At 56.1% G+C, this 27,811-nt stretch overlaps 2 protein-coding genes across 4 annotated transcripts; one reads left to right on the top strand and one right to left on the bottom strand.

Moving 5' to 3' along the window:
- Window positions 1-747: 747 nt before the first annotated feature.
- On the top strand, window positions 748-18,889 carry PTPRN (protein tyrosine phosphatase receptor type N). 2 transcript variants are annotated; one of them, XM_058533062.1, is made up of 23 exons: window positions 748-871; window positions 2,320-2,370; window positions 2,607-2,720; window positions 5,646-5,742; window positions 6,649-6,910; window positions 6,995-7,349; window positions 7,766-7,897; window positions 8,500-8,534; window positions 9,190-9,464; window positions 9,643-9,729; window positions 10,060-10,139; window positions 10,314-10,378; window positions 11,040-11,258; window positions 11,683-11,883; window positions 11,983-12,130; window positions 12,290-12,363; window positions 12,600-12,677; window positions 12,790-12,909; window positions 13,884-14,050; window positions 16,940-16,993; window positions 17,648-17,712; window positions 17,915-17,988; window positions 18,198-18,889. In XM_058533062.1, exons 1-23 carry the CDS (start codon window positions 757-759, stop codon window positions 18,267-18,269), a joined length of 2,940 nt encoding a protein of 979 aa, XP_058389045.1. In that variant the 5' UTR covers window positions 748-756; the 3' UTR covers window positions 18,270-18,889. The 2 variants fall into 2 exon arrangements, with proteins under 2 accessions (XP_058389045.1, XP_058389044.1); XM_058533061.1 differs by lacking the exon at window positions 748-871 and having other exon boundaries at window positions 2,143-2,370; window positions 7,763-7,897.
- A 2,399-nt stretch (window positions 18,890-21,288) lies between these two features.
- DNAJB2 (DnaJ heat shock protein family (Hsp40) member B2) lies at window positions 21,289-27,811 on the bottom strand. Of its 2 annotated transcripts, XM_058533058.1 has the most exons (10): window positions 27,642-27,807; window positions 27,264-27,364; window positions 26,506-26,615; window positions 25,378-25,431; window positions 25,089-25,211; window positions 24,217-24,309; window positions 23,896-23,998; window positions 23,650-23,720; window positions 22,586-22,792; window positions 21,289-21,432 (listed from the first exon to the last, which is right to left on the bottom strand). In XM_058533058.1, the coding sequence occupies exons 2-10, from the start codon at window positions 27,326-27,328 to the stop codon at window positions 21,422-21,424; spliced, it is 837 nt and encodes a 278-aa protein (XP_058389041.1). In that variant the 5' UTR covers window positions 27,329-27,364; window positions 27,642-27,807; the 3' UTR covers window positions 21,289-21,421. The 2 variants fall into 2 exon arrangements, with proteins under 2 accessions (XP_058389041.1, XP_058389040.1); XM_058533057.1 differs by lacking the exon at window positions 21,289-21,432 and having other exon boundaries at window positions 21,439-22,792; window positions 27,642-27,811.

Below are 27,811 nucleotides of genomic sequence, written 5' to 3'. Positions count from 1 at the left end.
CAGAAAGGAGAGTCGAGGCTAATAACAAAAGCGAGTATGTAGCAAGTGTTTCATCTATGCCTGTGCAGTCAAAGTCCTAAGTGATCCACATGAGTTTAACTCATGGAACCTTCACAACCACCTTGAGAGGGAGGTACTATTAACACCTCTCTTTTACAGATGAGGACACTTGGACGCAGTGAGGTTAAGCAACTTGCCCAAAGTAGCACCTCCAGGAGGTGGCATTGCTAGAACTGGAATCCAGGCACACACGCACAACCATTCCTGCTCTTAAGGATGACGCCGGTACCATTAATTGAGATGCGCAAGAGTACCTATTCTGGCTCCTCATCTTAGGGTTTATACTAGCCCACTCACGTCCTTTTCCCGGCCCCCACCCAGTTGAACCCTTTTCGCCAACCCTGGGACTGAGTGATAGAGGTGGTAGTCCTTGCGGAGAAGCGTATGTCGAAAGAAACGGGGCCAAGCGCGAATTCTAGTGAGGCGCTTACTATTTGGAGGAGGAGGGAAGGGGTGGGTAGGTCCCCCGCTAAGACGGTGCTTTTACGTCACGCATGACGCAAATAAGCGTAAGAGCCGGGGGTGGAGATGTCGTCACCACCCGCCCTGGGTTAGCCAAGTTGCCGCGAGAGGGGCGTATAGACCCCGCCTCGTAGGTGGGTGGGGAGTGGCAGGCTCCGCCTTGGCCCCTCTGGCAAGCTCCGGCCAGCGTCGCTGCGGCTCTGGCAGCTGAGCCGGCGCGCGGAGCCTGGAAGGATGCGGCGCCCGCGGCGGCCTGGGGGTCCCGGGGCATCCGGGGGTCTCCGGGTGCTCCTCTGCCTCCTGCTGCTGAGCAGCCGCCCGGGAGGCTGCAGCGCCATTAGTGCCCACGGTCAGGAGGAAATGGGGGGTAGGGGGATGGTGCCGGGAGCAAAACTCAGTGGCAGGTGGGGGGCAGTGTCAAGACGGTAGGAAGCTCAGGTAGAATATGTGTGGAGTGGGGTAAGGGGAGGCACTGTGAGACGAGGAAGATGAGAGGGCGTCTGAGAGGAAAGGGGCGTAGGCCTGGAGGTGGGGCTGGGAATACGAGGGCGGGACCTAAGAGAAGCGGGCTCAGGGGAAGATTGCTGGTTTGGGAGGAGGAATGGGGGTGCATATGGCCAGAGGGACTTAGAGAGGGGTTGCAAGACCAGGGGAGAAGCAAGTCGCACCGGGGCGCCAGAGAAGTGGTGACTGGAACTGAAGGATGGAGGCGGGGGGGAAGGAGGGAGAGGGAACCCTGATCTAGCAGTAGGAGACCGTGGCTCGAGCATCAGGGTCCCAGCTCCCAGAAGAGGATCAGGCCGAGGGAGGGGCCGGGTTTGTCTTTAAGCCTAGAGAGGCCAATGGCTGCTATCTGATTTCCAACCAGAGGGGGACATAAGGGGGAGGGGGCAGAAGAGGGTGAAGAGGGAAGGGTCCTCTCCCGTCCCCCTCCCCACAGTCAGGCCCTGCGCTGACTCACATCTGAGCGGACAGAGACAGTCAGCGCTGACTCATGGGTTGGGGGAGAGTGGGGGCGGGGGGCGCGTGGGGGAAGGGGCGCAGCCTCTCCGTCTGGCGCCCTTCTTCCCCACCGGGCTTGGAGGCCAAGGCAGGATACTTCCTGTGGCGCTGTGGGTTGGTAACGTGGAAGATGAAGTCTGGAACGGCGGAGGGGTCAGATCTTGTGGAGACTCCTTGCCCTGTCACCCCTCCCTCCCCCATAACTGCTTCCAGGCGAGCTCTCGGCGGCGCCAGGCTCAGCGCTTCAGCACCGCGGACAGCGCCAGCGGCAATGGGGCCGCGGATAGTAGGGACCGTGTGGGGAGCATTGCCTTAGAGACACCCACCTTTACCCTTTCCCACACGGAGGGGAGGTGTGCTAGGGTTGCCATCTCTTCTGAGTCCCAGGCCATCATAGTTAGGATGCTTTTGGAGATTTGGGAAAGAAATCCCCTTTTCCCTCAGAATTTGGCCCAAAACTCCGCCATAGTAATTCTATGAGAGTAGAAGTATATGATCCTTCACCATCACCACCCCCATGCACCTGGGAGGCTTCTTCTCTCCACCACTCGGTTAAGCAAAGTGAGGCTTTTAGAGAAAGGATCCAGAGTCGCAGATCCTTGAAATCCAAAACCAGATCCTGTGCTTCCTTTTCTTAAGAACTCTAGGCCTCTTCCCTACTCTCCTCCCAGCTTAAAGCCTTCCTTAGAATGAAAGAATGGACCCCATCTGCTTCCCTGTTTCCCAGCCTGTCCATCCATCTGACCGTTCTATGTGTGTGGCTGTCTGAGCGTCTGTTCACCTGTCCCTCTACAGGCTGTCTGTTTGACCGCAGACTCTGCTCTCACCTGGAAGTCTGCATTCAGGGTGAGTGAGGCCCAGGCACAGGATTTACAAGACCGGGGGACACAATGAGAAAGAAGTGTGGGGGAAGCCTGGAAGGGAGAAGGGGTACTGGCCTTGGGGAGATGGGGGACTGGCCTAGAGGAGCAGAGCTCCTTGAAGCCAGGAGAGGAGATGGAGAGAGTGCTGCCTATTTTCAACCCGGACTTTGGAAGGCCTCTTGTCCAAGCCCCTTGCTGACACGACTTTTGTGCTCTTAGATGGCTTGTTTGGACAGTGCCAGGTGGGAGTGGGGCAGGCCCGGCCCCTTTTGCAAGTCACCTCCCCAGTTCTTCAGCGCTTACAAGGTGTGCTTCGACAGCTCATGTCCCAAGGTGAGGTCTATGTGCATTGGAGGAGAGACATTGGGATCGGTTAGATAAGGGTGGGGAAGTGAGGAGCCACCTGACTCAAGGCTTTCTGTTCATGAAACATTCTTATCACACCCACTCTGAAGCCTCACGTTCCCAGACTTTGCTGCAGAGGAGGGCAAGAAAGGAGTAGAGGTGGAATCCTAGAGATGGGCTCTTCACACTTAGACTCTCTGTAGGAATCTAGAGGAGGCTTCTAGAAGAAGCCACTGGAAGAGGCCAGCTTTCATCTCCTTAGAATCAGCCCACTCCCTGAACTGTCCAAGTGCTCCAGAGCCATGAATCCTGGAGTCCTCAGCCAGGAGCACACCTCACTCGTCCAATTCACTCATTCAATAAGTAGTTATTGAGTACTTACCATGTGGCAAGCTTAGTTTTAGGAGCTTGGGATGTATCAGGGAATAAAATAGAGAAAGATCTCTGCCTACTGGGGCTTACATTTAGGGGGTGAGGGGAGGGAATACACTATATACATTAGAAAATATATAGTATGTTAGAAGGTGATAAGTGCCATGGAAAAACCAGATATTACAGCAGGATAAAGGGATCAGAAATGGTGAGGTAGGAAGCTGCAGTATTAAATCAAGTGGTCAAAATGATAGACCTTATTGAGACTATAAAATTTGAACGAAGATATCAAGGAGGTGGGAGTGTTTTCCAGAAGGTTATCTGGGGGCTGTGTTTCAAACTGACCAAAAAGCTAGAACAAAAGCCCTAAAGCAGGAGCACGAGTTTGAGGCACACCATGGAGAACACCTCTTCAGTGTCGCTGTAGATAAGGGATGGAGAGGAATAGTAGAAGATGCAGTTAGGTAGGTGATGGGGGAAGGGATGCAGATCATTGTAGGGCCTTGTAGGAGAATGTACGGACATTGGCTTTACTCTGAGTAAAAGAGGAAACTATCACGAGGTTTTGAGCATAGGGGTGCATGATCTCACTTCTACTTTAAAAAGATCATGCTTGCTGCTGTGTTAGGAATAGACTATAGGGAGTCAAAAGTAGAAGCAGGGAGACCATTAAAAGCTACCACAATAACTCATGTAAGAGATGAATGTGGCATGGACCAGAGTGGTTGCAGGAAGGTAGTGAGGAATGACATAATTCTACATGTATTTTTAAGGTAGTGAGCACGATGTCATGAAATATTGGATATGGCTGTGAAAGAAAGAGAGGAGTCAAGTATGACACCCAGGTTTTATTGCCTGAACGACTGAGTTGATGGAGATGTCATTAACTATGCAGAAGGACCAACTTGGGAGAGGGGGTGTTTAGTTTTGAATATACTGAGTTTAAGATATCCATTCAAGTAGTGTAGGAAGTTGAGTATATGAGATTGGATTTTGAAAGAGAGAGAGGTCTGGAGTGGAGACATAAATGTGGAATTCCTTGGCAAGTAGATGGTAATCAAACTAATGAGGTGGATGAGATAACCAAAGAATTGAATGAATATGAAGAAGAGCCCTAGAGAAGTCTAATATTAAGAGGACAAGGAGAAGGAGAGGAACCAACAACAGCCAGTGAGGTAGGAGGCAAAACAAGAGTGTTTGGCGTCCTTGAAATGAAGTGAAAGTGTGTCACGGAGGAAGGAGTGACCAACAGTGTTGAATGATGATGGTAGGTTAAGTAAGATGAGATCTGAGAATTGACCACTGGATTTAGATATGCAGAAGTCACTGGTGATCTTGGTGAAAGCAATTTCAGTAGAATAGTTGGGAATAAAATCCCGAATAGAGTGGATTAGGAGGGAATGGGAGGAAAGGAATTGTATACAGCCAGTATAGATAATATTTTCCAGGAGTCTTGCTGCAAAGAAAACAAAAACATGGGGTGATAGCTGGAGGGGAATGTGGGGTCAAGCAGTATTTTTTTAAGATGGAGGAAATTGCATCATATTTGGGAATAATTTAGTAGAGAACAGGAAGAAATGATGATGTAGGAAGTAAGGCAGAATTGTGGGGAAGATGTTCTTGAGTAGGTAATAGAAGATGAAATCTAATGCTCAAGTGGAGGAATCGGCCTTAAATAGGAACACAGATAGTTCATCTAATGTTAATAGGCAAGAAGGCAGGTATGAATGCTAGTGGATCCGAGAATATGAGTTAAGAGCAATATAGACTATTAATCCAGAAGCAAGGAAGAAGGAATGGGGGTGGAGAGTGGCAGATTATTCCTTTAGAATAGGTGACTGACTTTTCCTGAAAGCAGTCTCATGAGGGGAAAGGGTCGAACAGGAGATCTGCCTCGGGATGAGATGATGATGATGATGATGATGTTGATGTTGATGGTGATGGTGATGATGATGATAGAGGAGAATACTTAAAACAAGTACAGTGCTTTAGAGTTTTCTAAGCTCTTTCATTTCCCTGATTGTGCTTGATCTTCACGACAGCCCCATGAAATATGTATTATTCCCACTTTACTGCAAAGAAAACTAAGGTTCAGGATCAACTAAAAGAAGAAAAATAGGAATAATATTATGACGATAATAGTAATAGCAGCTGTTTAAAGTTTACTATGTGACAAGCACTATTCTAACCATTTTATATTGCATTATTTTAATTATCACAACACTCTTAGGAGGTATAAGCTCCCATTTTACAAATGAGAGAATTGAGGCTCAGACAGGTTCAGCAATTTGCTCAAAGTCACACAATTAGTAAATTACTGAGGATTCAAATCCAGTCTGACTGGAGGAAGTCTGACTCCAAAGTCTGTACCTGAGTGTGGGAAGACGACAGCTCAGATCACCGACCAGGTCTCTGGACCCCCTCCACTGCCCCTCTGCTCTGCCAAACTCAATACACTGCAGGCTCTGGAGTGCAGTTTTGATTTCCACTGGGCCCTCCGACTATCCCCAGCCAACCTCAGCCTATCCTGTCCCCTGGCAGGATTGTCCTGGCATGATGACCTCACCCAGTACGTGATCTCCCAGGAGATGGAACGCATCCCCAGGCTTCGCCCCCCAGAGCCCCGTCCAAGGGACAGGTAGGCATCCTTTCTCAACAACTCTAGCATGGCAAGGCTGGTGGGCCTGTGGTCTTCCTGATGGATGGAGGGAAGGAGGAGGAAAGTGGGCACCTAGGTCAGCAGGCTGAGGAGCAGGTAAAAGAGGTCCAGGACTGGTCCTCTGACATGCTCACACGCCCAGCAGGAGCTGAGCTCATCCCTGGGGATTCAGCAAAACAGAGGCATTAAAAACATGTTTTGAAAAACTTGGATATTTGATATTTTAAAAGAAGCATCAAAGTAGTCATCATGGGACTAATTAGAATTTTGTTGGACTGAAGTTGTTTGAAGTTCAGTTTCATTTCTATGTGGAATTGCATATGGTGGAAGATACCACCATCTATTTGTGGCTAGAGCCTCTGAAGGCATTGTTCAGACCCTGTAAAGCAGAGGAAAGTAAATGAGGGCCATGGGGCTCAGATGATGAGACCAGAATGAAGAAGGCAGAACGGGGTGTGGGGGGCGCGGAGAAAGAGGGCACAGTATTGAATGTTTAAATGTATACTTGGAGAGCCAAGTGTGGGGACATGCACACAAGGGCAACAGGGCAAGCTGCAGCCACAGTTCATCTAGAGAGCTTCCCAGCTGCCTTCCCCTGCTCCAGTTCTCACCTTCTCCATCCCTAGCCTCATGCTTCCCTAGCCTCTGCTGCTGTTTCAGGGACCCAGGCATGCTTACCAGGGAGGTGATGGCCTCTGCCCCAGGCTTGGTCCTCTGGCCCTTCCCCATGCTATTCTCTCCTCCCCTGAGGCTACCTCATTTCTTAAGAAGTCAGACTTACTCTAAACTGCTGAGCTTGTCTGGCCTCACCATCTCTGCCTTGTAGGCTCTGTACACCTTGCCCCACACAACCAACACACAAACACACTTTGCTTTCCTCTCCAGATCTGGCTTGGTGCCCAGGAGACCAAGTCCTGCTGGGGAGCTGCTTTTACAGGGCATCCCCACTGGCTCCGCCCCTGCTGCCCAGCACCGGCTTCCTCGACCTCCAGTGGGCGGGGGTGGAGCTGGGGCAGGCTCCCCGCTGTCCCCTCTGCAGGCTGAGCTGCTGCCCCCTCTCTTGGAGCATCTGCTGCTGCCCCCGCAGCACCCCCACCCTGCCCTGAGTTATGAACCTGCCCTGCTGCAGCCCTACCTGTTCCATCAGGTGAGCCCTGGACACCAGCCCCACCCCCACCCCAATCCCCCAGTCCCGACATCTGCTCTTACCCGGATCTCTGGTTCCCCACAGTTTGGCTCCCGCGATGGCTCCCGGGGCTCCGAGAGCTCCCCAGGGATGGTCAGTGTCGGCCCCCTGCCCAAGGCCGAACCCTCTGCCCTCTTCAGCAGAGCTGCCTCCAAGGGCATGTTTGGGGCTCACCCTGGCCACTCCTATGGGGACCCTCCAGGGCCTCCACCTGCTCAGCTTTTCCAGGAGTCAGGGCTGCTCTACCTGGCCCAGGAGTCGCCAGTGCCCAGCAGGGCCAGGGCACCAAGGCTGCCAGAGCAAGGGGGCAGCAGCCGGGCAGAGGACTCCTCAGAGGGCTATGAAGAGGAAGGACTAGAGGGTCGTGGGGAGAAGCCTCCTTCCCCAGCAGAGCAGCCAGGTATCAGAAGCCTCAGCATCCATTCCCTGCCTGTGGGGGCTGCTGTTGGGGGCTCCTTCCTGACTATCCATGCATTTGTTAACTTGTCCTTAAAGTCATTCATACATTTAACTAATGTCTACTGACAACCCGATCTATGCCAGGCACTAAGTAGGCAGTAGAGGGGTGGAGCTGACATAACTCTTCTTCAGATGGGGAGTCCAGATGTCCATGGTGGGCCTGAAGTTTGGTCTTGGCCCCAGAAAGGTCTTCCCCCCAAAGTGTGGAGAAGGGCTGGAAGGGGAGGGCATCAGTGTCCTGGTGTTTGAGAAGAAGCTCTTAAATGTGCTAGTTCCCCCAACCCCCAACTCACCCATCTGCATCCCCACGAGTTCATCTCGCCACCAGCCCTAAGCTCTGTGTCTGGCTCCCAGCAGACGCAACCCTGCAGAGGCTGGCAGCCGTGCTGGCGGGCTATGGGGTGGAGCTGCGTCAGCTGACCCCTGAGCAGCTCTCCAGCCTCTCAACTCTGCTGCAGCTGCTGCCCAAGGGCTCAGGACGAACTCTGGGTGAGTGTCCAGACAGGGGACTAGCAACTACCAGCTCCATGAAGGCTTCTTGCCCCACCTCTCAAGACCACATGGAGCAGCCTAGAGGGGAAGGGTCAGGGTCAAGAGAAGGGAGTTCTTTTGAGACATGGGGTCATTGCCAACAAAGGGAAGGGAGCAAGGGGGTGCAGCGATGAGCTGAGGAGTTACACCTGGAAAGGGCTGGCGGGTGGAAGTAATGGAAAAAGAAGCCAACAGGGGCTCTGAGTGGGATCAGGAGGCACCCAGAAGGGTAGGTGGATGACAATGAGGCCCTGAGGAGGGGCGTGGCCAATGCCAAGGAGAAGCCAATAATTGATGGGTAGAGGGAGCACTGATCAAAGAATAGCTTTGAGAGGTGTGGCCAATGACAGAGGGAAGAGTCAATAAAACAATGGATTATAAGGCAGAGGCATGAGGCCATGTTAGGATGAGACCAATGACAGGGTCTTGGTCACTGACTGAGGGGAAAGAAGCCACAGCAGAAGGAACAGGCTCAGGGCCTCTGGCCCTTTCTCCCACCTGCCTTGTGTGGACCTTGGCCTTGGCCCTTTGCCCAGAGTCTTGTTTACCTGTCTCTACAGGAGGGGTTCTAAACGTTGGAGCTGACATCAAGAAAGTGAGTTCCCAGCACCTCCCTGACCCATAGTGCCCCTTGCCAAAATCTACACCTCAGGATCAGGACCCAGAATCTGTATCCTCTAACCCCTCATTTTGGAGAAACCAAGGCCCAGAGGCTGCAAGTCATTGCCTAAGTCTCACCTCAAGTTGATGGCAGAGCTGGTTCTAGAGGCCAGAATTCTCGACTCAATGCTTTGATCACTACGATCATTTCAGATCATGCTCTGAGATCCCTAGGGGAAGAGGGGAGTCTTGAGCAGACAGGCTCCTGGCCCCCTGCAGCTCGAGGAGCTTTATCTGCTCCACATGATGGGCTTCCAAGATTTGTGGCTAAACAAAAGTCTAAAACCATTGCCTGCCATTCATCTTCTACCCTAACCCCAGTTCCCCTCGCTTCAGAGGTTCTCTCCACTCCCATCTTGTGTACTGTTAATGACCATGTTCCACTCAGTCAACCCTTATTCATTCATTCACCCACTTGGCTCACCTTTCTGGGTGCCCTCTCTATGCCTAGCGCTGCCCTAGGCCCTGGGAGTAGAAAGAAACAAGTCCTGAGTTCCTCTGTAGAGAGCTCAGAGTCCAGGGTGTGGGCCCCCAGCCTTCCAGCCCCTCCACTGCCCAGAGACCACACCTCTATCCTCTCTTCTAAACAGACCGTGGAGGAGCAGGCACAGGGCGGAGACACGGCCGAGCCTCTGCCCCCCACGCCCTCCCTGCCTGGGTACCCCCCTGCCAGCCCCCCCTCCGATAAAGCCCAGCAGGTACTGAGCTCTGGGTCCTCTGAGCCTCTTAGAGCGGCTGGCTCCCCTGCCACGCCTGTCCTGCTGGAGAAGAAAAGTCCACTGGGCCAGAGCCAGCCCACGGTGTCAGGGCAGCCCTCAGCTCGGCCATCAGCGGAGGAGTATGGCTACATCGTCACCGACCAGAAGTAAGGGCTCCAGCCTCGGGAAGCCTTCCGGTCCCCTGGGGGTTGAGCTGGCCTGCCTCGGAGAGCAGAAATCCAGATGCGAAGTAGACCGGGGGGCGGGCTGCTCTGCATGCCTGGAGGTGCCCTGTTTCAAGAAAGTGGCCCAGAGGGTCCCCGCTTTCCTGCTCCCCATCTCCAGGCCCCTGAGTCTGGCCGCCGGAGTGAAGCTGCTGGAGCTCCTGGCCGAGCACGTGCACGTGTCCTCAGGCAGCTTCATCAACATCAGGTGGGGCTGCTCCCCGGCTGGGGCAGCAGGGACCTAGAAGGCAGCTGGAGCGGGGAGGTGGCTGGAGGGGCTCAGGAGAGGAAAGGAAGACAAGCTCTTGCTAAGGGGCCAAGGGGGGGTCAGAGATGCTCCCAGCTGCATTGAAGGTACAGCCACATCTAGCCCTGCTGCTGGCCCCATCCAGTATCTCCCTGGCCCCAAAGGCCCCTGTAGGGCATCTCTGATGGGCTCCAGCCCCATCCTCTAATGGGGAGAGGGCCAGAGCTGGCCTCTCTTTGAGAGTCTGCGGTCTACAGTGGGTGAGGCACTAACATAACTCATATTCGGCAGTGTGGTGGGACCAGCCCTCACCTTCCGCATCCGGCACAATGAACAGAACCTGTCTTTGGCTGATGTGACCCAGCAAGCTGGTAAATACTGCCTGGCCCCGGCCCCAACCCCAGTAGGATATACCCAGGCCTGTGGCTGATGCTTCCTTTGAAATATTCGTAATCCACCTGGGCCCTGTCTGCCACCTAGCATGTGTGACATGGGGTGGAGACCACCTGGGGCTGGAGAGAGCCTGACCTACATCCTCCCTGCAGGGCTGGTGAAGTCCGAACTGGAAGCACAGACAGGGCTCCAGATCTTGCAGACAGGAGTGGGACAGGTATGAGCTAACTGGAGAATCAGGCAAAGCCCCAGAGGGCTGACGTTGCCCACAAGAGATGGAGGCAAACTCAACAGGCTACCTGGAGCTGAAACCTCATAGTCCAGGCTGGTTTGCCAGCTTCGCCAAAGCAGGCCTCCCCCATGCAGTTTTCTTTCTGACCAGCAGATGGCCCCAGTGGCTCCTCCTCCGTGCAGGACCAGCCCTCTCTAGAAAGGCAGCATGCTTGGCAAAAGCTAGCTGAAACACCCATAGCCCTCTGGAGCCAAGTCTCTAAATTCCAAGGGAAAATCTTGTGCAGAAAGGACATTAAACTCAAGATAGTCTTCTATTCTGCATCCAACACTGATGCCTCACATTCTACTATTCAATTCTTTGGGTTCTCTCTCCACTTCTCTACATCCACTTTTAAATGCAAAGATTCCTGGTGGGGTCACCCACTATGTGGCCGGCGGTGCAACGTGGTTGAGTTGGTCCCATGGGGACTGAGAAGGAGGATCTTGGGTCTCTCCGAGCCCTTCTGCCTGTCCCACCATGCCCCTGCCTTCCCAGCTTTGTCCCAGGAGGTACCCTAGCGGGGAGTGTGGCGTGGGACGGGGGCGAGGTGCAGCCCTTGTCTCCCCCGCCGCTGCCCCCCTTGATTCTAGCCTTATTTCCACAGAGGGAGGAGGCGGCTGCAGCCCTTCCCCGACCGGCCCACAGCACCTCTCCCATGCGCTCCGTGCTGCTTACTCTGGTGGCCCTGGTGGGTGTCACCGGGCTGCTGGTGGCTCTGGCAGTGGCTCTGTGTGTGCGGCAGCATGCACGGCAGCGGGACAAGGAGCGCCTGGCAGCCCTGGGACCCGAGGGGGCCCATGGAGACACTACCTTTGAGTACCAGGTGTGCAGCCCCAGAAGCTTGGGGAGGAGAGGGAATGGAAAGGGCTTGGGAGTGTGGGTCTCGCGTGGGGTGAGGCTGGGAGCTGGATGAGAATTGAGTGCCCATCCCTGGGAACGTCCAGGTGGGGCTGGAGGAGCCCCAGTAGGGATGTTGAATGAATGGGAATTGGGAGCAGATGGTCCCTAAAGTTCCTCCGATTCTGGGGTTCTGGGGTTCCACTCTGTAATAGCTGAGGTTGTCATAGGCACCACCCAGGCAGAAGAGCCCAGAAAAGGATGAGGTCCAGGGCAGAAGACTTACCCCAGAGGAGATGGGTTTCATTCAAAACCAACTGAGGATGAGCTTAGGGATCCAGAATTGAATCCAGGACTCTGCTGAAAAGGCATCAGGGGACCTTGGCCCCTGCCCCATTCTCCTCCTGCAGGACCTGTGCCGCCAGCACATGGCCACAAAGTCCCTGTTCAACCGGGCAGAGGGTCCGCCCGAGCCTTCTCGGGTGAGCAGCGTGTCCTCCCAGTTCAGCGATGCGGCCCAGGCCAGCCCCAGCTCCCACAGCAGCACGCCGTCCTGGTGTGAGGAGCCCGCCCAGGCCAACATGGACATTTCCACGGGACACATGATTCTGGTCAGGACAGGGCCCGGGCGCAGAGCGGGTGAGGGGACAGGATGGTGGGAGAGGCAGGGCTGGCGGTGGGGCCGGAGCCAGGCTGTGGTGTCCCTGCAGGCGTACATGGAGGACCACCTGCGGAACCGGGACCGCTTGGCCAAGGAGTGGCAGGCCCTGTGTGCCTACCAGGCGGAGCCCAACACCTGTGCCACCGCCCAGGGGGAGGGCAACGTCAAAAAGAACCGTCACCCCGACTTCCTGCCCTGTGAGTGAGCCCTGCCGGCCAGCCTGGCCCAGCCCTCTCTCTGCTGGGAGCTCTGGAGGGCTCGGGGTGGGGTGGGGCTCCTGGCTCAGGCCCAGTGGCAGAGGTGCCAGGACCCCGGTGACTGGCGGGGCCTTTGGGGCGGGATGCGGGTCTGTGCAGATGACCACGCCCGCATCAAGCTGAAGGTGGAGAGCAGCCCTTCCCGGAGCGATTATATCAACGCCAGCCCCATTGTGAGTGGCCCTGGCCCCAGCCCCACCTCTGCCTCCTTTTGATCCTGCCCCCATAAACTCCACTTCCTTACGGTCGCCACCCACCCCACCCGAGGCCTTGGAATTGTGGGGCCTGATGTCCTAGTGTGGAAATGGGGGTTCTCAGGCTCCCCCGACCCTGGCCCACTTCCTTTGACCAAGCTTCGCCATAGTGGCATTTCCCATTCTGGCTTGTCATATGTCTCCTCTGCCCCCAGATCGAGCACGACCCTCGGATGCCAGCCTACATAGCCACACAGGGCCCGCTGTCCCACACCATTGCAGACTTCTGGCAGGTGGGCTCTTGGGAGGAGGGCTTCTCCACGGACCAGGGGCCCTGGAGGGCAGCCAGGGCCAGCCAGGTCCCAGGGATGTTAGGAGGGAGCTTACCTGAGTTTCTGTCCCTAGATGGTGTGGGAGAGTGGCTGCACCGTCATCGTCATGCTGACCCCACTGGTGGAGGATGGCATCAAGCAGTGTGACCGCTACTGGCCAGACGAGGGCTCCTCCCTCTACCATGTATATGAGGTCAGCAGGACCCGTGGCCAGGGGACAACGGGAGTGGGCAGAGTGGGTGGTGGACCATTCATACGTCTATGAACATATATCTATATAAATATATGCATACACATGTATATTCACATACATACATATACATATGTGCGTGTGTGTGTCCAGTCTGACGCCAAAAAGCATTCGCAGGGAATATGATGAAAGGTACAGAAGTCAAACTATAAAACCACCAAAATTGAGATAAGAAGCTAAGAGCCAAGAGTATGTGAGAAAAGGAAGATAAGTATACCCAAAGGCCAAGATCAAGACCTTTAATCGAGCCTAACTTAGCTCTGAGTTTCCTGGAGGCCAAAGCAAAGAAAGAAATACCATCAGTCACACAGGTTGCTTATGCAAAATAGAAACAAACTTTTTCATTAGGAGAGAGGATGGGTAGGGGGAACTGGGCAGAGGCAAAGCAGGGGAAGGAGGAGCAGATTCCTGACAAATGGGAGGTGACCCCCCTGTAAAACAAGGACATTAAGAGCACAACAGCAGCTTGTTGTCACCAGATGAGCGCTGGATAGTACTTTTTCCATCATCAGATGAGCACTCGACAGTCTTTTTTTTTTTTTTAAGCTTTTTAAATTGGTCTTGCTCACGATTAAAGAAAAAAATCCAATAAAACTTTTATAGAATTTCATCAAGTTGGTGTGTGTGGCACAGACGCTTTGCTAGGCTCTGTGAGGAAGAGGAAGGAGAAACTCTGACCTCAAGAAGTTCACAATGGTTGCGTCTAGATGGAAAAGCCACCAGTTGTCCTGAGCAGTAGATAAGATTCATATAGCAGTAGATAGTAGACAGCACAGACAGGGTTCTTGGGGACAGCTGAGACAATTGGGTAAGCTTCCTGGAGGATTCAGAATTTGCACCGGCCTGGGAGGCGGAGGAACGTGCGCGCAGACGCGGAGAGGCCCCGCGTGCTCAAGCCGGGGCCCGCCCCTGCGCAGGTGAACCTGGTGTCGGAGCACATCTGGTGCGAGGACTTCCTGGTGCGCAGCTTCTACCTGAAGAACGTGCAGACCCAGGAGACGCGCACGCTCACGCAGTTCCACTTCCTCAGCTGGCCGGCAGAGGGCACTCCGGCCTCCACGCGGCCCCTGCTGGACTTCCGCAGGTGAGCGCCCTGAGCGCCGGGAGAGGGCAGCACAGGAGCAGGGGGCCGGCAGCTGGGCTCCCCCGCGATCCCCCGGCCCATCAGCTCCGCCTGGGCCCCAGGTGCTGTGAGGCAGACCCTCTAGCCTGACCTGGAGCCTCCGCCTCTGACTTCCAGCCGCCCCCTTCCAGACCCCCCAAACCAGGCCTGATGCTCTGTCTTGCTGTGCCCATCCCTCCACCCTGTGGTCCAGCTCCGTTGCTGCTGTCTCGCGCGCCCCCTTTTTCTCCCCGCCTCTCCGTCTCTGGCTCCTTCTCCATTACCCCCTTCCCCCCAAAAGGGCTCACCTGATTTCTAGTTCTCTCCCCCTGCTTGGCCCCCGCCTCCTGTCTCCTCTCTCTTCCTCCTGTCGTGCTCCTCCAGGCCTCCAGCACTGTTCTCTGTCTGCCGTCCCCTCACTCTCTCTCTCTCCCTCCCGCGGATCTCCCTTCTTTGTCCCTCTCTGTCTCTTTGCCTCTAGTTTTATTTCTCTCCCTCTCTGTCTTTCCTTCTCTTTCCCTCCCTTCCTTTCCTCTTCTCTCTCCCCCCACCCTTCCTTCCCCTCATCTCTCTCCATCACAGTCTCTCAGTCTCTCTCTTACTCTGTCTCCATTTCTCCCTCTCTGCTCCTCTCCCTTGTTCTGTCTCTTCTTCTCTCTCTCTCTCTTCTTTTTCTCCACCTTCTGCCATCTCTATTTATTTCTGCCTCTCTGTCTCTGTCTCACCCTCTGTCTCTCCCTCCCTCTGTCTGTGTCCCCCCTCTGTGCTTCCCTCTCCCTCCCTCCTCTGTCTTCCTCTCTCTCCCTCGCTCTCACAGCTGCCAGTGTCATTTTTGTGATCTGCAGCTAGTATTCTCGTTCCAGTTGCATAGTCACAAAAGTGATCATGGGCAGGTGTGGCTGCTGCACGGACAGGACCATCAGGACATGTGGCCCGAGACCACCCCAAAGGCTGCTGGGAGAGCTGGGGGCTGAGGGGGCTTGGGGAAGGGACAAATACTATGAAAGGGAGTACAGAAGACTCTCTGGTTTCTTGGGACTCACTGGAGCTGGGTGGGGGCTGGGGCAGGAAGCCAACTGAGGGGCTTACCCTGTTCAGACACCAAAACCACACCCAGGCCAGGCCTCCAGCATCCCCTTCCTTCCCCCTCCCCAGACAGGTGGCTGAGAAGCCTGCCACCACCTGCCAGGGCTCACCCACACTGCGCCCTCCTCCTGCTTCTCTGCCCCTTGCCAGGTGGGCCTGAGGTCTCTGGATGCTGGGCAGAGAGCAGAGGAGCAGAGCTGGAGTGGGAACCTGGGGACAGTTTCTGAGCCTCAGGACAATGGTTTCTAACTGGGGTCCCTGGGGCCCGGGGCACAGTCTTCTCAAAAGCAATGCCAGGGGTATCAGAGCTACTTCCTGTTTTCTACATTTTAAAAGTCCTTATAGAACTAGTGCATGGACCTGTTTTAAGGTACACAGGTAAGCTAAAAGGTTATATTTCTTTGCTTTAGGCTGAAATTATGTAAACTCGGTTAGCATTAGACACGTAGAACAAATTAATTGCTGCTTAATAAATACAGTTTGGTGAAGGTCCATCAGAGGGAAGGCAAAATAATTTTTTTAAGTCCCAGAAAGTGACCCTGAGCAAGTTCCTTGACATCCCTCTATGACCTTACCTGTGAAATGAGGATGATGACCCATACTTTAGGGGGTCATTACAAGCATCACTAGGATGAAGTCTGTCAAATCTAGTTTAAATGCCTGGCACATTGCAAGGGTTCAGGTAATTCTAGATACTATTTATTGTCATTATTACTAAACAATTGGGAACCTCTGTTGCAACTTCTTTTCAACCCCAGCCCTCTGACATATGAGCCAATGTGCTAGAAACCCATGTGGACTCCTATAAAAACCATTTGAAGTCACCAGACTGAAGGCCACTAAGTTCCAAGCTTCTCCTGAAACAATCTAATAACCCCTAAGAAGGTCCTCCCTAGTCCTGGCCCACTGAGGGATATCAGGATTCTGCAGGTGGCTCTCAAAGCAGGAAAGTCATAAGGGACAAGGCCAGGTTATACGGGCCACTGAGGGAGGGAGAAACCCCTTGCTCCTTGCCGAGCTGTGTTCAGGGCAGCAGAGACGAGTCTGAGGTCCAAGTAGACCCCAAGTCTGAATATGACCCAACCACAGAATGCCTATGCAGAGGTGAGGCTGGTCCAGGGAGACAGGCAGTATAATGTTCAGAGCTGAGGAGTTGTCCTCCCCTGGCCAGAGGAACTTTGTGCCTAGGGCTATCTGACCTCACTGCTGGTAAGGACCACAAGGAACCCGACTGGGGAGGGGAACAGCCTGGGCAGTTGTAGAGGCGGGCAGAGGAGCAGAGCAGGGATGTGGCAAGACTGACACTCCTGAAGTCACCAGAAAGCCTATCCTCCCTGGACTTCTGGCAGAGGGAGCTGTTACTATTATGATGCATGATCGTGAATAGTACTACCATTTATTGAGCACCTACTGTGTGCCAGACCTTGCACTTAGTTCTTTACATGGATTATCTCATGTAATCATGACAAGAACCCTAAGAAGAAGGTTACTATTCTTATCATCCCCATTTCACAGGTAAGAAAAGTGAGGCTCAGAGAGGTTAAGTCAGCGGTTCCAGATGCATAGCTTGAGCACAGAGCTCATAAGCGACAAGGCAAGCCCAGCGTCACCCACACCGTCTCTGGTTCTTTCCCTCCAGCCCTGACTCCTCTCTTCAGCCCTCTCCCCTCCTCTGCGCGGGGCAGGTGGGGAGAAAAGGACGACAGCGAGGCCCACAGGTGTGGGTTTCGGTTCCCCTTTCCCTCTGCCGGTGCCCCTGGCCCTCACACCCATTTCTTGTTGCAGGAAGGTGAACAAGTGTTACCGGGGCCGCTCCTGCCCCATCATTGTGCACTGCAGGTGCGTGGACAGGGCTTGTGGGAGGGGGTGGAGGTGGAAGGGGACTGGACAGCCCCAGCCAGAGGGCCCTGAGGTGAGGCGTCCTGATCGCCACCCCTCTCTGGTCCTGCTCCCTGTGCACATCTCCATGCACGTTGCTCGCCTGTCCCCTCGATGCCAGCAAACTACAGCCCATGGGCCAAATTCAGCATACCATCTATTTTTTTTTTTAATGGCCCATGAGCTAAGAATGGTGTTTACATTTTTAAATGGTTGAAGGAAAAAAGAAGAATGTGTGACAAGAGACTCTATGTGGCCCGCAAAGGTGGAACCATTTACCCTCTGGCCATTTACATAAAAAGTTTGCTGAACAGAAGCCTGGCCAGAGGCTGGAAAGGGCCGTTCCCTTTGCCTCCTGCTGCCTCCGCCTCAGGGCTCGGCCAGGGCTCCCCTCTCTGGTCGGCCCACTGCCCAAGTGCACCCCCTGGGTCACAGGCTCCTGCTCACGGCCCAGGCGCTGTGACGGGTCCCACGCCCTCGGCTCACTCACGCCCTCCCCGAGGCAACCCTAACGGGTCCACCAGTGTCCTCCCCACCCCAAGCCCCCGTGTCTCCTCCGCCCCTCCCCCATTCTGCTGGGTCCCCAGCTGAGCCTGTCACCATCTCCTGTTTCAGTGACGGTGCAGGGAGAACGGGCACTTACATCCTCATCGACATGGTACTGAACCGCATGGCGAAAGGTGAGAACCTTCCCCACGAGGCCCGCAGCCCCGCCCCTGAGCTCTCCCCAGCACCTAGGGTCACAGGAGCTCATGCAGGGGCGAGTTCTCACACCCCCAGGCTTTGCCAGTCCTCCGAGCCTCCCACCCCAGGATGCCCTAGGCTTTCTGGGTCCTATCCTCCTCTGGACACCCCCTGAGCAGCCATGCCCCCCACCTCCAGGAGTGAAGGAGATTGACATCGCTGCCACCCTGGAGCATGTCCGTGACCAGCGGCCTGGCCTTGTCCGCTCTAAGGTGACTGTCCCTCCCTGCCCCGACCCCAGCTGCCACCCTTCCCCAGAGAAACCAGCAGCAGCTTGGCTCTCCCGCCTGCCTCTGTCCCTCCCCCAGGAGGACTCCTCCTCTCCCAAGTGACCTCCCCAGCTCCCCCTCCCAAAAGCCCCCCTGGGGCAGGAGCAGAGGCCAGGCCTCCCCATGACCTCCTTCCCACTGCCCCTCCCCAGGACCAGTTCGAATTTGCCCTGACAGCTGTGGCGGAGGAGGTGAATGCCATCCTCAAGGCCCTGCCCCAGTGAGAGCCCTGGGCCCTCTGTGGGCATCCTGGCCTCCGCTCCCTCTTTGCCTGTGTGAGCATCTCTCTGTGTACCCACTCCTCGCTCCCCCACCCGCTACCTTGGCCCTTCCAAGAGGAGTGTGTAAGGCAGGGGAGGGGGGAGGGGCAGACCTACCCAGCCTCTCGCATGCCAGAGCCGGGCATCCCGTGGGGGAGCTGGCAGCTGGTTAGGAGGAGAGGACAGTCGTATGCAGCCATTCCTCCCAGAGCCTTCTCCCACCTGAGTTCCCTGGCCCCCATCTCCAGTCATTTTGGATGCTCCCCATCTGTCTGTGTGGACGCCCCCCACCCTCCAGAGTGGACACAACAGGGTGGAGGGGCCACCACACCCAGCTCTTCCTGCTTTCTGGGCCCCTGCTGCTCACTGTCCTGCCTCTGTGACCCACACTCTGGTCCCCACCCTTCCTGTCCCCCCCAAGCAGACCTGCCACCCTCACCCTCCCACCACATGCCACTCAACTCTCTCCCTCTGGCACAAGAGAACATTTCTAGAAAAATCTACTTTTGTATCAATGTGAATAAAGTTAGTGTGTCGTGTGTGCAGCTGCAACGCGGACTCCTACGCATTCCCGTCTGCTCTGCTTCCAGCCTCTAGCCTCAGCCTCGGTCTGGAGCCGGGCCTGCTGCGTTTCTCAGGAGACGCAGAGTGTGACGGGAGAGCCGGGCTGCCGAGTCAGGCTCCCCGAGGTTGGGATGGTAGCCGATAACAATCCGGCAGGGTTTTTCCTGCTGTGCTTCCTACACGTCCGACAGTCTCCAGGGTGCTTTACACGCATTAACTTGTTTGATCTTCACGACGATGCTACGGATTCTTAGCCCCATTTTACAGATGGAGAGACTGCGGCGCAGAACTCGCCCGGGGTAACACGACTTGAAAGTGGTGGCGTTAGGATTCGAACCTGGGCATGCTTACCCTCTTTACTGCCTCTCCTCTCCGTTCTTGGGCAGCTGCTGCGTGCCCTTTGGCCTCAGGAATCGGCCTCAGGAATAACGTACGTCCTGCGGCATTGAGGTTAGGACTGAAGGAGGTGGTACCGGCAGAGAGCCCGCCACACGTTCAGCAAAACTAGCTAACGGCTCATAGCGACTCGACTCAGAGACAGGCCTGTGAGATGTCACAGTAGACATTTACCTAGGACAAAGGGCACTTTCTCTCTTTCTGTCCCCCCACTTCCCCGGCTCCCCGAACCCTCCACCCTGCATGGTCCCAGAGGAGCCCTTGCCTGCATGTCATGAGGCATCCTTGGACAAATGTGGTGGACACAGAAATGAAGCACACAGAGCCTTGGGCCTGGAGCTACTTGGGAGTTACGGCCACTCAGCCTTGCCAAGGCTTGGTCCCCTCACATGAACAATGAGGCAAGTCTCATCTGCCCCGCACAGGGAGTGACGGGGCCAGCGAGCAGACCACAGGCCCACCTGCACCTCACCTGTGCTCTGCCGAGTCTCACCTCCAGGATGTTTGACACCTCAACGGGGAGAAGTGGGAAAGACAGCCATTTTACAAACTTCCAGTGGATTCTGTCTCTCAAGATAGAGGTTTGAAATTCCTTCCAGGGCAAGCTGCTTCTGTGCTTTGAGGAAAATACAGTGCAGGCCCTTTGGCTATTGAAGACGAAGCCAAGCCCTTATCCTGGAAGGGGTCGCTGTCCCTGCTTGACAACGGGAAGGTGCTGGTCCCGAGGCTGGACAGGCCTCTCCGCAGGTGTCTGGAGAGAGAAGGGGGAGGCACCCTGGACCCTGGTAGGGCAGATTTGTGCCACTCCACTGGGAGAGGCTGGCCTCTGAGACCAGCCACTGGCCTTGAGCTAAGGAACCCTGTGAGGGGCCCAGTGTCCTGGCCTCAGGAGCACGTTTTTACAGGTTTTCACCATGTGTTCCCTGTTTTCCCCATGCTTTCAGTCAAGTCACAACTTAGTTGGGTCCTAGCTGTGCTGATGGGTGTTGGGGGGTGGGTCCCTGCGTAAGGGGAACAGCTACCCGGGGAAGCCAGTTGTGGGTCCCCAAGAGGTGAGGGCAGAAGACTGCGAGCATTTTTGGGGATTCCCATTGATGTACTGGGGAGGGCAAAGAGGGGACTTCTGCTGTCAGCTGGAAAGGCTGTGACCTCGAGCTGTTCCAGCAATAAAGGGAAGTGTGTCACCCACTGGTCCCCTAGGGTCCCTCCTGGACACCCCGGAAAGGAAGAATACAGGAACACAGCACACCACTGAGCTCTGGAAACTCAGCTTTATTGACTTGCAGCGTTTCCCCGTCGGTCTGAGCTCAGCCCAGCTGGCTTTGATAGGTCTCTGAGACTCCATGTCCCAGGGGCTGGCAACACCCGGGCTCCACCACTCCCCTCCCGGGCCCCCTGGGCTCCCCAGGCAGGGAGGAGGAGAGGCAGCTCGTCCGCGATGTTGGAGAGAAGGAATGGGCAGCAGGGTCAGAGGCAGAAGAAGCAGTACAAGCAGCAACATGCCTGGAGTGCCCATCACACGCCAATCCCGGCCACACACACACACACATCCCAATAGGGCGGCCTTCCCTTCCAAGCTCTCTGCCGGCCCACGCCCACCAGCCTTCTGGGGCCACGCCCTGCTTAGCAGATCCACTCCGGCTTGTTCCTGGGACCCAGGACTGCCCACAGGAAGAGTCACTCCCAGATGCCGCAGGGCTTTGATTTGTACACTCCCACCCCGGCGCTAGCAAGAGGTGTCAGGGGAACCGAAGCGAGGCCCGTTACCCCTTCATCCACATTCTTGCCAGCCCTGCCGGGGACAAATCAAATGACAAGGTCTCCCCGTCTCATGGGGAGTGACAGGCCGATCTGGGCTGGAACTACATGTCCCAAGATGCACCATAACCATGCACCACCTCCCCCAAGCATGACCTATCAGAAATGAGGCAGGGTGCATTGCATTCTGGGACTTGTAGTCCCCAAGAGACAGCACCAAAGACCCAGGGAAGAGTTTACAGGCTAAGACACCTCCCACCCAGCCCCCACCCACCACCCAGGCCCAGCTCTACACTCAGCACGGGTGAGGGAGAGGGATGGAGGGTCCCCTCCCAGTGCACAGGGGAGGGCGCTGTCCTGTTGGAACTGTGCAGCGACTCTGGATCCCGGACACCAGCTCAGAACACATCTGGGGAGAGAGCGGGGGCGGGGTGACAGGAGAGAGGGTCAGCAGCAAGCCATGGAGGATGGAGCTGAGCATGCAGACCTGGGCTAGCCCTGTGGCCTCCCCTGAGCCCTGATGCATGGTGAAGGAGGACGAGGTACAGTCCCCTCCTAGGCCTCCCTCCTGGGGCACCCTGGCCTTATCCCACCTCTCCAGGATTAGCCGGCCTCACCTCTGCCTAGTCCCGAGGCCTGGGGCAGGCTGAGGCAGCAAGAGGAAGGGAGGAGGAGTGGGCTCCGGTTCCGAATCTGGACGGCCGAGAGGCTCCCGCCCCACCCAGCTAGCCTCCCCGGAAGACCTTATGGCCCTACCGGCCACAGCATCTTCCTCGCCACACTGAGGCCTTCTTGGGGAAGGAAGAAGGGAGTCCTAGCCAGCCGGCAGTGAAAGAAAGCGATGCAGCCCGCAGGGAATTGCAGAGAGAAGAGTGCGAGGAAGGAGAAGCAGCACCAGAAGGGAAGCAACAGAGACGGTCAGAGCTGAATACTGCACAGAAATCAGGGGGCGGGGGGGGAGGGGTGTCTGCAGCTGCAGAGCAAGGAGAGCGGGAGACTCCCCAGCGGAGCTGCCGACTCCAGCTCAGAGAACCCCAGGCCAAGTCCTCCTTCCTTGACATCACCAGCAACACAGGTGGCAGAAGACCTGGGCACAAAAGGCCCGACCCAAACCACTAATGCCCCTTAGAAACTCCCCACCTAATAAGAATAAGTGCATCCTGGCTCCTCAGGCCCTCCCACTGCCCTGAGGCCCCCCACTCTGGGCTTCACCAGGGACCTATCGGCCATGGGCTGAGCACAGCAAATCCAGAGTCCACACTGGAGTGTGGGTGGCCCTGGGAGGGAAACCTGCAGAGGGAGCGTGGGGTTGCGGAGGGGCTCCTGCAGCTTAGGCGCGCCCCTCTCTGCTCTGCTGACAGTGAGCAGGACCCCTGGACACCCTGAATCGGGGTGGGTTGGGCCTGGTGGTCAGAGGATGAGGCAACGAGAGGCCTTCTCCTCCGGGGACGGGCTGGGTTTGGCCGCATCACCCCTGGCACCCTCATGGGTCACCCCCATGCCCGGATCTTGGTGCTGGGCCTTGGGCCGCCTGTGCCGTCGTCGCTGCACCGCCCGCCCACCTGCCGGTTTCTTCCCAGCTGCCTCCATCTCTGACAGGCTGTAGGCCATGGCCAGCTGCAGGTCCTCATCATCCTCGGAGAGGTCGCTGTCAGAGGGGCGTGAGGCAGGGGTCTGCCGGACCTGCGTGCCCCCAGACCTGGAGGTGACAGACTGTTGCTGCTCGCGACGGCTCAGCTCCAAGCCCAGTGCCAGGTCATCTGGGACGCCTGCAAGAGGCACGGCCACCATGAGGCTCTCTGACCCAGGCCAGGAGACTTCTGCCAGGCTGCCTCATGCAGCAACGACTCTGACCACTTGCAGCCCCTCCTTTGGAACTGGCGCACATGCGTTCTGGCACCTAGCACAGCGGTTATGAGCGTGGGCTGGTATTCAGCTCCAGCAGGTACGAGCTGTCTCCTTGGGCAAGGTACTCACCCTCCCTCAGCCTCCCTTTCCTCATCTGTTAAATGGGGATGATGAGAATGTGTACACTGTCAGATTGTTCCAGTGATTAACTATGACAGCCCATGGAAAGTACTTAGCACACGGTGCTCCAGAGACAGCAGGCATGGAAGGGTAGCCATGGCGACCATCCTGCACGGCGTGGTGCTGTGGGAAGAGTTCACTCCTGCATCCTGAGTGTCATTCCTGGCTTTTCCCCTTGCTAAGTAGGACAAAGCCTTGGGCCTGGGGCTCCTTGGGAGGTCAGGCCATTTAACCATGCCAAGGCTCAGTCTCCTCAAATGAAAAACAGGGCGAATACAACTGCCCAGCTTTCCCTCTGGCTGTTTTAAAAATACGGGAGAGATGGTATGTGTGCAAGTGCTTTAAAAATAGTAAAGTGCTCTGCAAACGCCATGCACCCCACTAATGATGATGACGATGAGCTGGCCCTCTGAGACTCCCCACTTCCCCATCCCAGCCCCCTTCCCCGGATCGCCAGCACTGATCCTGCCAGTCTGGCCTGCGGCCGCCATTCCCTCCCTGCCCCAAGGGAGTCCAGAAAGGAGCAGTTTGGGGAAGGGGCTTTGGGGCCTGGGGCTGGGGCTTCCTGCCCGGGCCCGGGTGGCAGAGCGCTGCTCACCATTGATCGTGACTGACTTCAGCTGCCCGTCCTCCTCCACTTCCACCCGTTCCTGCCCGTTCTCCATGATTCTGAGGAAGACAGCACACTGCAGTCAGCGAGCATGCCTGAGTCCCACAGGCGCCCGTCCAGGGAGGCCGCAGTGAGCAGGACAGGCTTGGCTCTGCCCTCGAGGGGCTGACTTTCTAGGTGTATGCAGCTCCCCCTCCACCCCCACGCCCCGCATGGTGCCACAGGAGCCCTCACCTGCGCGTCGTGATGCGGCGTCCTTGGACGAAGGTGGTGGACGTAGAAACAGAGCGAAAAGCACCGGCCCCAGGACTGAAGGAGAAAGACGAGGAGGAGAAATCTGGGGTCGGGACAGAGAAGGAGGAGAGGTCGTTAGACGGAGGCTGTGTGCGGCACGCCGCAGTCACAACGGGCCAGCCACCTCTGTGGAGTCTGCCCACATCGCCACCCAGAGCCGGGCCTCCAGACACACGGGAGAGAGGGCTTGGACAAGCAATGAGCCAAAGCGAGGGGTTCTGGGACTCAGAGCTTGCAAAACTGGGACAAGAAAGCACTTACCAGAGTGCCCAGGGAAGGAGGAAGAGAAGCTGAAGAAGGGGCCCGAGTGTCGGGGACCCCGGTTCTGAAGCTCTGAGAAGGGGCCCAGGTCATCTGCAACAAGTGAGCAGATTAACAGTCATCTGGTGAAGACATTTCCCCCCAAAACAGGTGTGAACCCTGCTTTTAAGTCTAGAAATATAAGGTGCTAAGCAACTGGGCACATTTCTGATTTTTTTCTTTGTTGCTTGGACTTATTTACAAATTAAGCTCCTATTTAATATTATATATGAAAAAGTTCACTGGTAAATTCTGTCCACAATGAAGAATAAGGGGCGGGAATGAGGGAGGGTGGACAGATAGCTCTGTGAGTCCAGGCAGGTAAGCTCGGGGTGATGTCAGGCAGACATGGCTACGAGTCCCGACTGCCAATTGCTGTGTGACTCTTAAGCAAGTTATTTGAATGTGCCTCTGTTTTCTGATCTGTAAATGGGGATAAAATTGTCCACCTCGCAGGGTTCATTAGAGGATGGGGGCGGGGGGGATACTTGGCACATATTAATTATTCAAAAAATGGCTTCTGTTGGTATTTGTAATGTCATTTTGTCACATGATGCTTTGAGTCTTGCTCTCATGGCTGTCATTGTGAGGTCTAACAATGTATTATTGTTGTTATCATTTAATAAGGCGAGTCTCTGAAGTGTCTCTATAGGGTCACGCGGGTTCAGGCCTGTGTAAGGTTCGTCCCGGCTCTCACTGGATCCACCCCCACAAAATCTTCAGTCTGTGGAATTCTGCTTCCCTCTCAGCCTCTCGCCTAAGGGCCCCTGAGCTCACGGGGCAGGCCTGGAGGGGGAAGTCGAGCTAGTCAGAGGCCTCCTGAGCCCACTCACCAAAGAGCTCCGAGAAAGGGTCCCCGCTGCCGAAGAAGTCCCGGAAGACCTCCTCAGGGCTGCGGAAGGTGAAGGTGAAGCCAGGCCCACCACTGCCAGCTTCTGCCCGAGATGGGCCAGTCCCTGGAGGAGAGGCAGCATAAGGAGGGGGCTGAGGGTGTGCATCCTGCCCTGAGCCAGGGCACCCCACCTAAGGCACGGCCAGGAGCCTCAAGAGCGCATCCATTGCAAGAATCTGCACCCCCCTCCCTCCCCCACTTCCATCCCTGGGCCCCACCGCTGCACCTACCTGCCCCCGTCAGCCCTTCCCGGCCATAGCGGTCGTAGATCTCCCGCTTATGCTCTGGAAAGAGAGAGCAGATCATTTCTCCTCCCTCTGGGATGACGGCCTCCCCTTCCGGGCTAGGACCTTCAGAGGACTGCCCTGAGACTGACACTTGGGGGACGACAAGGTGCACAGGGGACACGGGCTACAGCTTATAGCAGCAGCCCAGTCCTTCTCATCTTTCAAATGGACACAGCAGCACCTACCTCTTAGGGTTGTTGCAAGGATTCAATGAAATAATCTACGTAAACTTCTTAACACCGGGCCTGATACACAGTAAGTGTTCAATGAATGTTAGCTAATTATTACTATGTTATTACTATCAGGGCTTAGCCTGAATGTCACCTCCTCAGAGAGGCCTCCTGTGAACACCGTAACAAAAACTGGTGCCCATCACTCCCTGTCACATCACCCCACTACTTTCCTTTGGAACACTCTTGTCTGTGTATTTACTTGGTTCATGTCGGTCTCCCCTGACCAGAATATGATAAACCCAGCAGGATGAGGACAGTGCCTCCTTGTCCTCCATTGTTCCCCAGAACCCAACAAGTGCCCGGCACCATAAGCATTCAGTGAATATTTTTTGAATGAATGAATAAAAGACAGACCTGGATTCGTATTCCAGCTCTGTGTGACCTGGCGCAAGTTACTTCACCTTTCTGAGCCCCAGTCTCCTCGCCTGTGAAGTGGGGGGTGATAAACCCTGCCTCACAGGATGACTGTGAGGACTCATGGAGATGGCACCCCCCAGTGCCTGGCACAGAGAAGGCTCGGCACACGTCGGTTACCCGCCCTGCTTCCTTCCCCTTGTCAGGACCCAGGCCACACCTACTAGATCCTGGGGAGCAGACACTGAGCACAGAGGATTAAAGGGAAAATAAAAGGATGCTTTGCGCATAGTAGGCACTCATTTGACTCCAAGCAAAAAAAAAAGAAAAACTTCCCAGAGTCCCTGCGGGAGGGGAGCACTTAAATGCCAGGTTGGAAAAAGGCAGGGAGGAGACTGGGGTGGCAGCACGGCCTTGGGAAGGAGTGGGACAGGGCCTGAAGTGGGGGCGACGGGTGCTGCCCTGCCCTGCCCCTGGCCCTTACTGTCCGAGAGCACTTCATACGCCTCAGCCACCTCCTTGAACTTCCTCTCAGCAAACTCTTTATTATCCGGGTTCTTGTCCGGGTGCCACTGCAGCGCCTTCCGCCGGTACCTGCAGGAAGTGGTTCAGAGGGGAAGGTCAGGGGACAAATGCAGCTGCTTCCCACCGCGGGACAGAATGACCCATTTTCCCATTAGCCACCATTGTCCTTTCCGTAGTCACATCCCTGGCCACCCCAGCTGCTGCGGCTGCCTCTGCTGCGATGTTTTCGCGCAGTCCCTCTCTCTCCTCTGCAGCCAGCACTAGGACCACTTGTCTCGGCGGATGTAATGTGAGGGGGGGAAACCCCAGCCCTAACCCCTCCCTGGGGCTCACTGGGGCTGAGGTTGCAAAGGCTGGGGGTACATGTGGCCATGGAGGGTACAGGTTCACTGGTCCCTCCTGGTCACATTGCCTGGGCATCTTTGCACCGCATCCTGAGAAGACTAGGGGCAGGTGTCGGGATAAGAGTGGAGGAGAGGGGAAGGGAGGGTTTACCGCAGAAGGACGCACAGTGCAGCTCCCAGCAGAACTTCTTCACGCTATGGACTTTCTCCTACTCATCCAGGGGTTTCCTCCCCTACAGGTGTCACTCTCTGAGGGAGCCCCCCAATCCTTTCTATAGACCTGGTTCCCTGGCACTGAAGGGCCCCATGGTGGGGGAGGGGTGCGGGTGTCGGAGGAGGGTGAGGCTTTCTGATGCGCAGCGGAGGCACTTACGCCTTCTTGATGTCATCAGCGGACGCACTTCGCGGCACGTCTAGGATATCGTAGTAGGATGCCATGGCAACTCGTCAGTAGTCAGGCGAGCCTCCTTGGGGCTGCAGGAAGGAAGGAGGAATCAGGCAGAACGAACCAAGGGCCCCTCCCTGGGGCTGGAGACCCCCCCGGTGGCGGAAGGCGCTCCCGGGGGAAGCGGAACCCACTGGGCTCTGCTTGCGGCCGGTGACTAGGCTCCCCCGGGGAGCCTTATCGGCCCCCGCAGGCCGGTGCCACGGGCTATCTTGGTGACCAGGCCCGGGGAGTCCTGTCGAAGTCCCTTAATTGCAGCAGCCCGGCCCAGGGCCCCCCAGCCTGACCGGGGTCCCCCGCCCGCACCTCCTTGGCCGGGAGTCCCTGGCCTCCTGCAGCGCCCCGCCCCTGCCCCCCGCCGGGAACCGTCTGGCACCGGCTGCCCGGCTCGCGGCTGCTGCGTAGGACGCGGCCGGCCCAGCTGTGCGCGCAAGCATGCGTCAGCGACACGGAAACTACTAGAGACCCAGAGGCGA

This window comes from Diceros bicornis, chromosome 37, assembly GCF_020826845.1.
Source record: "Diceros bicornis minor isolate mBicDic1 chromosome 37, mDicBic1.mat.cur, whole genome shotgun sequence".
NCBI classification, from domain to species: Eukaryota; Metazoa; Chordata; class Mammalia; order Perissodactyla; family Rhinocerotidae; genus Diceros; species Diceros bicornis.
The sequence above is the reverse complement of the archived record's forward strand: the minus strand, read 5'-3'. Positions and strand labels throughout refer to the sequence as shown.

Bases quoted from the DNA above. Each gene is read 5' to 3' on its own strand.
- PTPRN (XM_058533062.1), top strand. From the start codon at position 757: ATGCGGCGCCCGCGGCGGCCTGGGGGTCCCGGGGCATCCGGGGGTCTC. The intron at 872-2,319 runs GTCAGGAGGAAA...GTCCCTCTACAG, and splicing joins CAGCGCCATTAGTGCCCACG to GCTGTCTGTTTGACCGCAGA. The intron at 7,350-7,765 runs GTATCAGAAGCC...GGCTCCCAGCAG, and splicing joins TTCCCCAGCAGAGCAGCCAG to ACGCAACCCTGCAGAGGCTG.
- DNAJB2 (XM_058533057.1), bottom strand. From the start codon at position 27,328: ATGGCATCCTACTACGATATCCTAGACGTGCCGCGAAGTGCGTCCGCT. The intron at 25,212-25,377 runs GTAGGTGCAGCG...CCTCTCCTCCAG, and splicing joins GGAAGGGCTGACGGGGGCAG to GGACTGGCCCATCTCGGGCA. The intron at 23,999-24,216 runs GTAAGTGCTTTC...TCCCGACCCCAG, and splicing joins CTCCTTCCCTGGGCACTCTG to ATTTCTCCTCCTCGTCTTTC.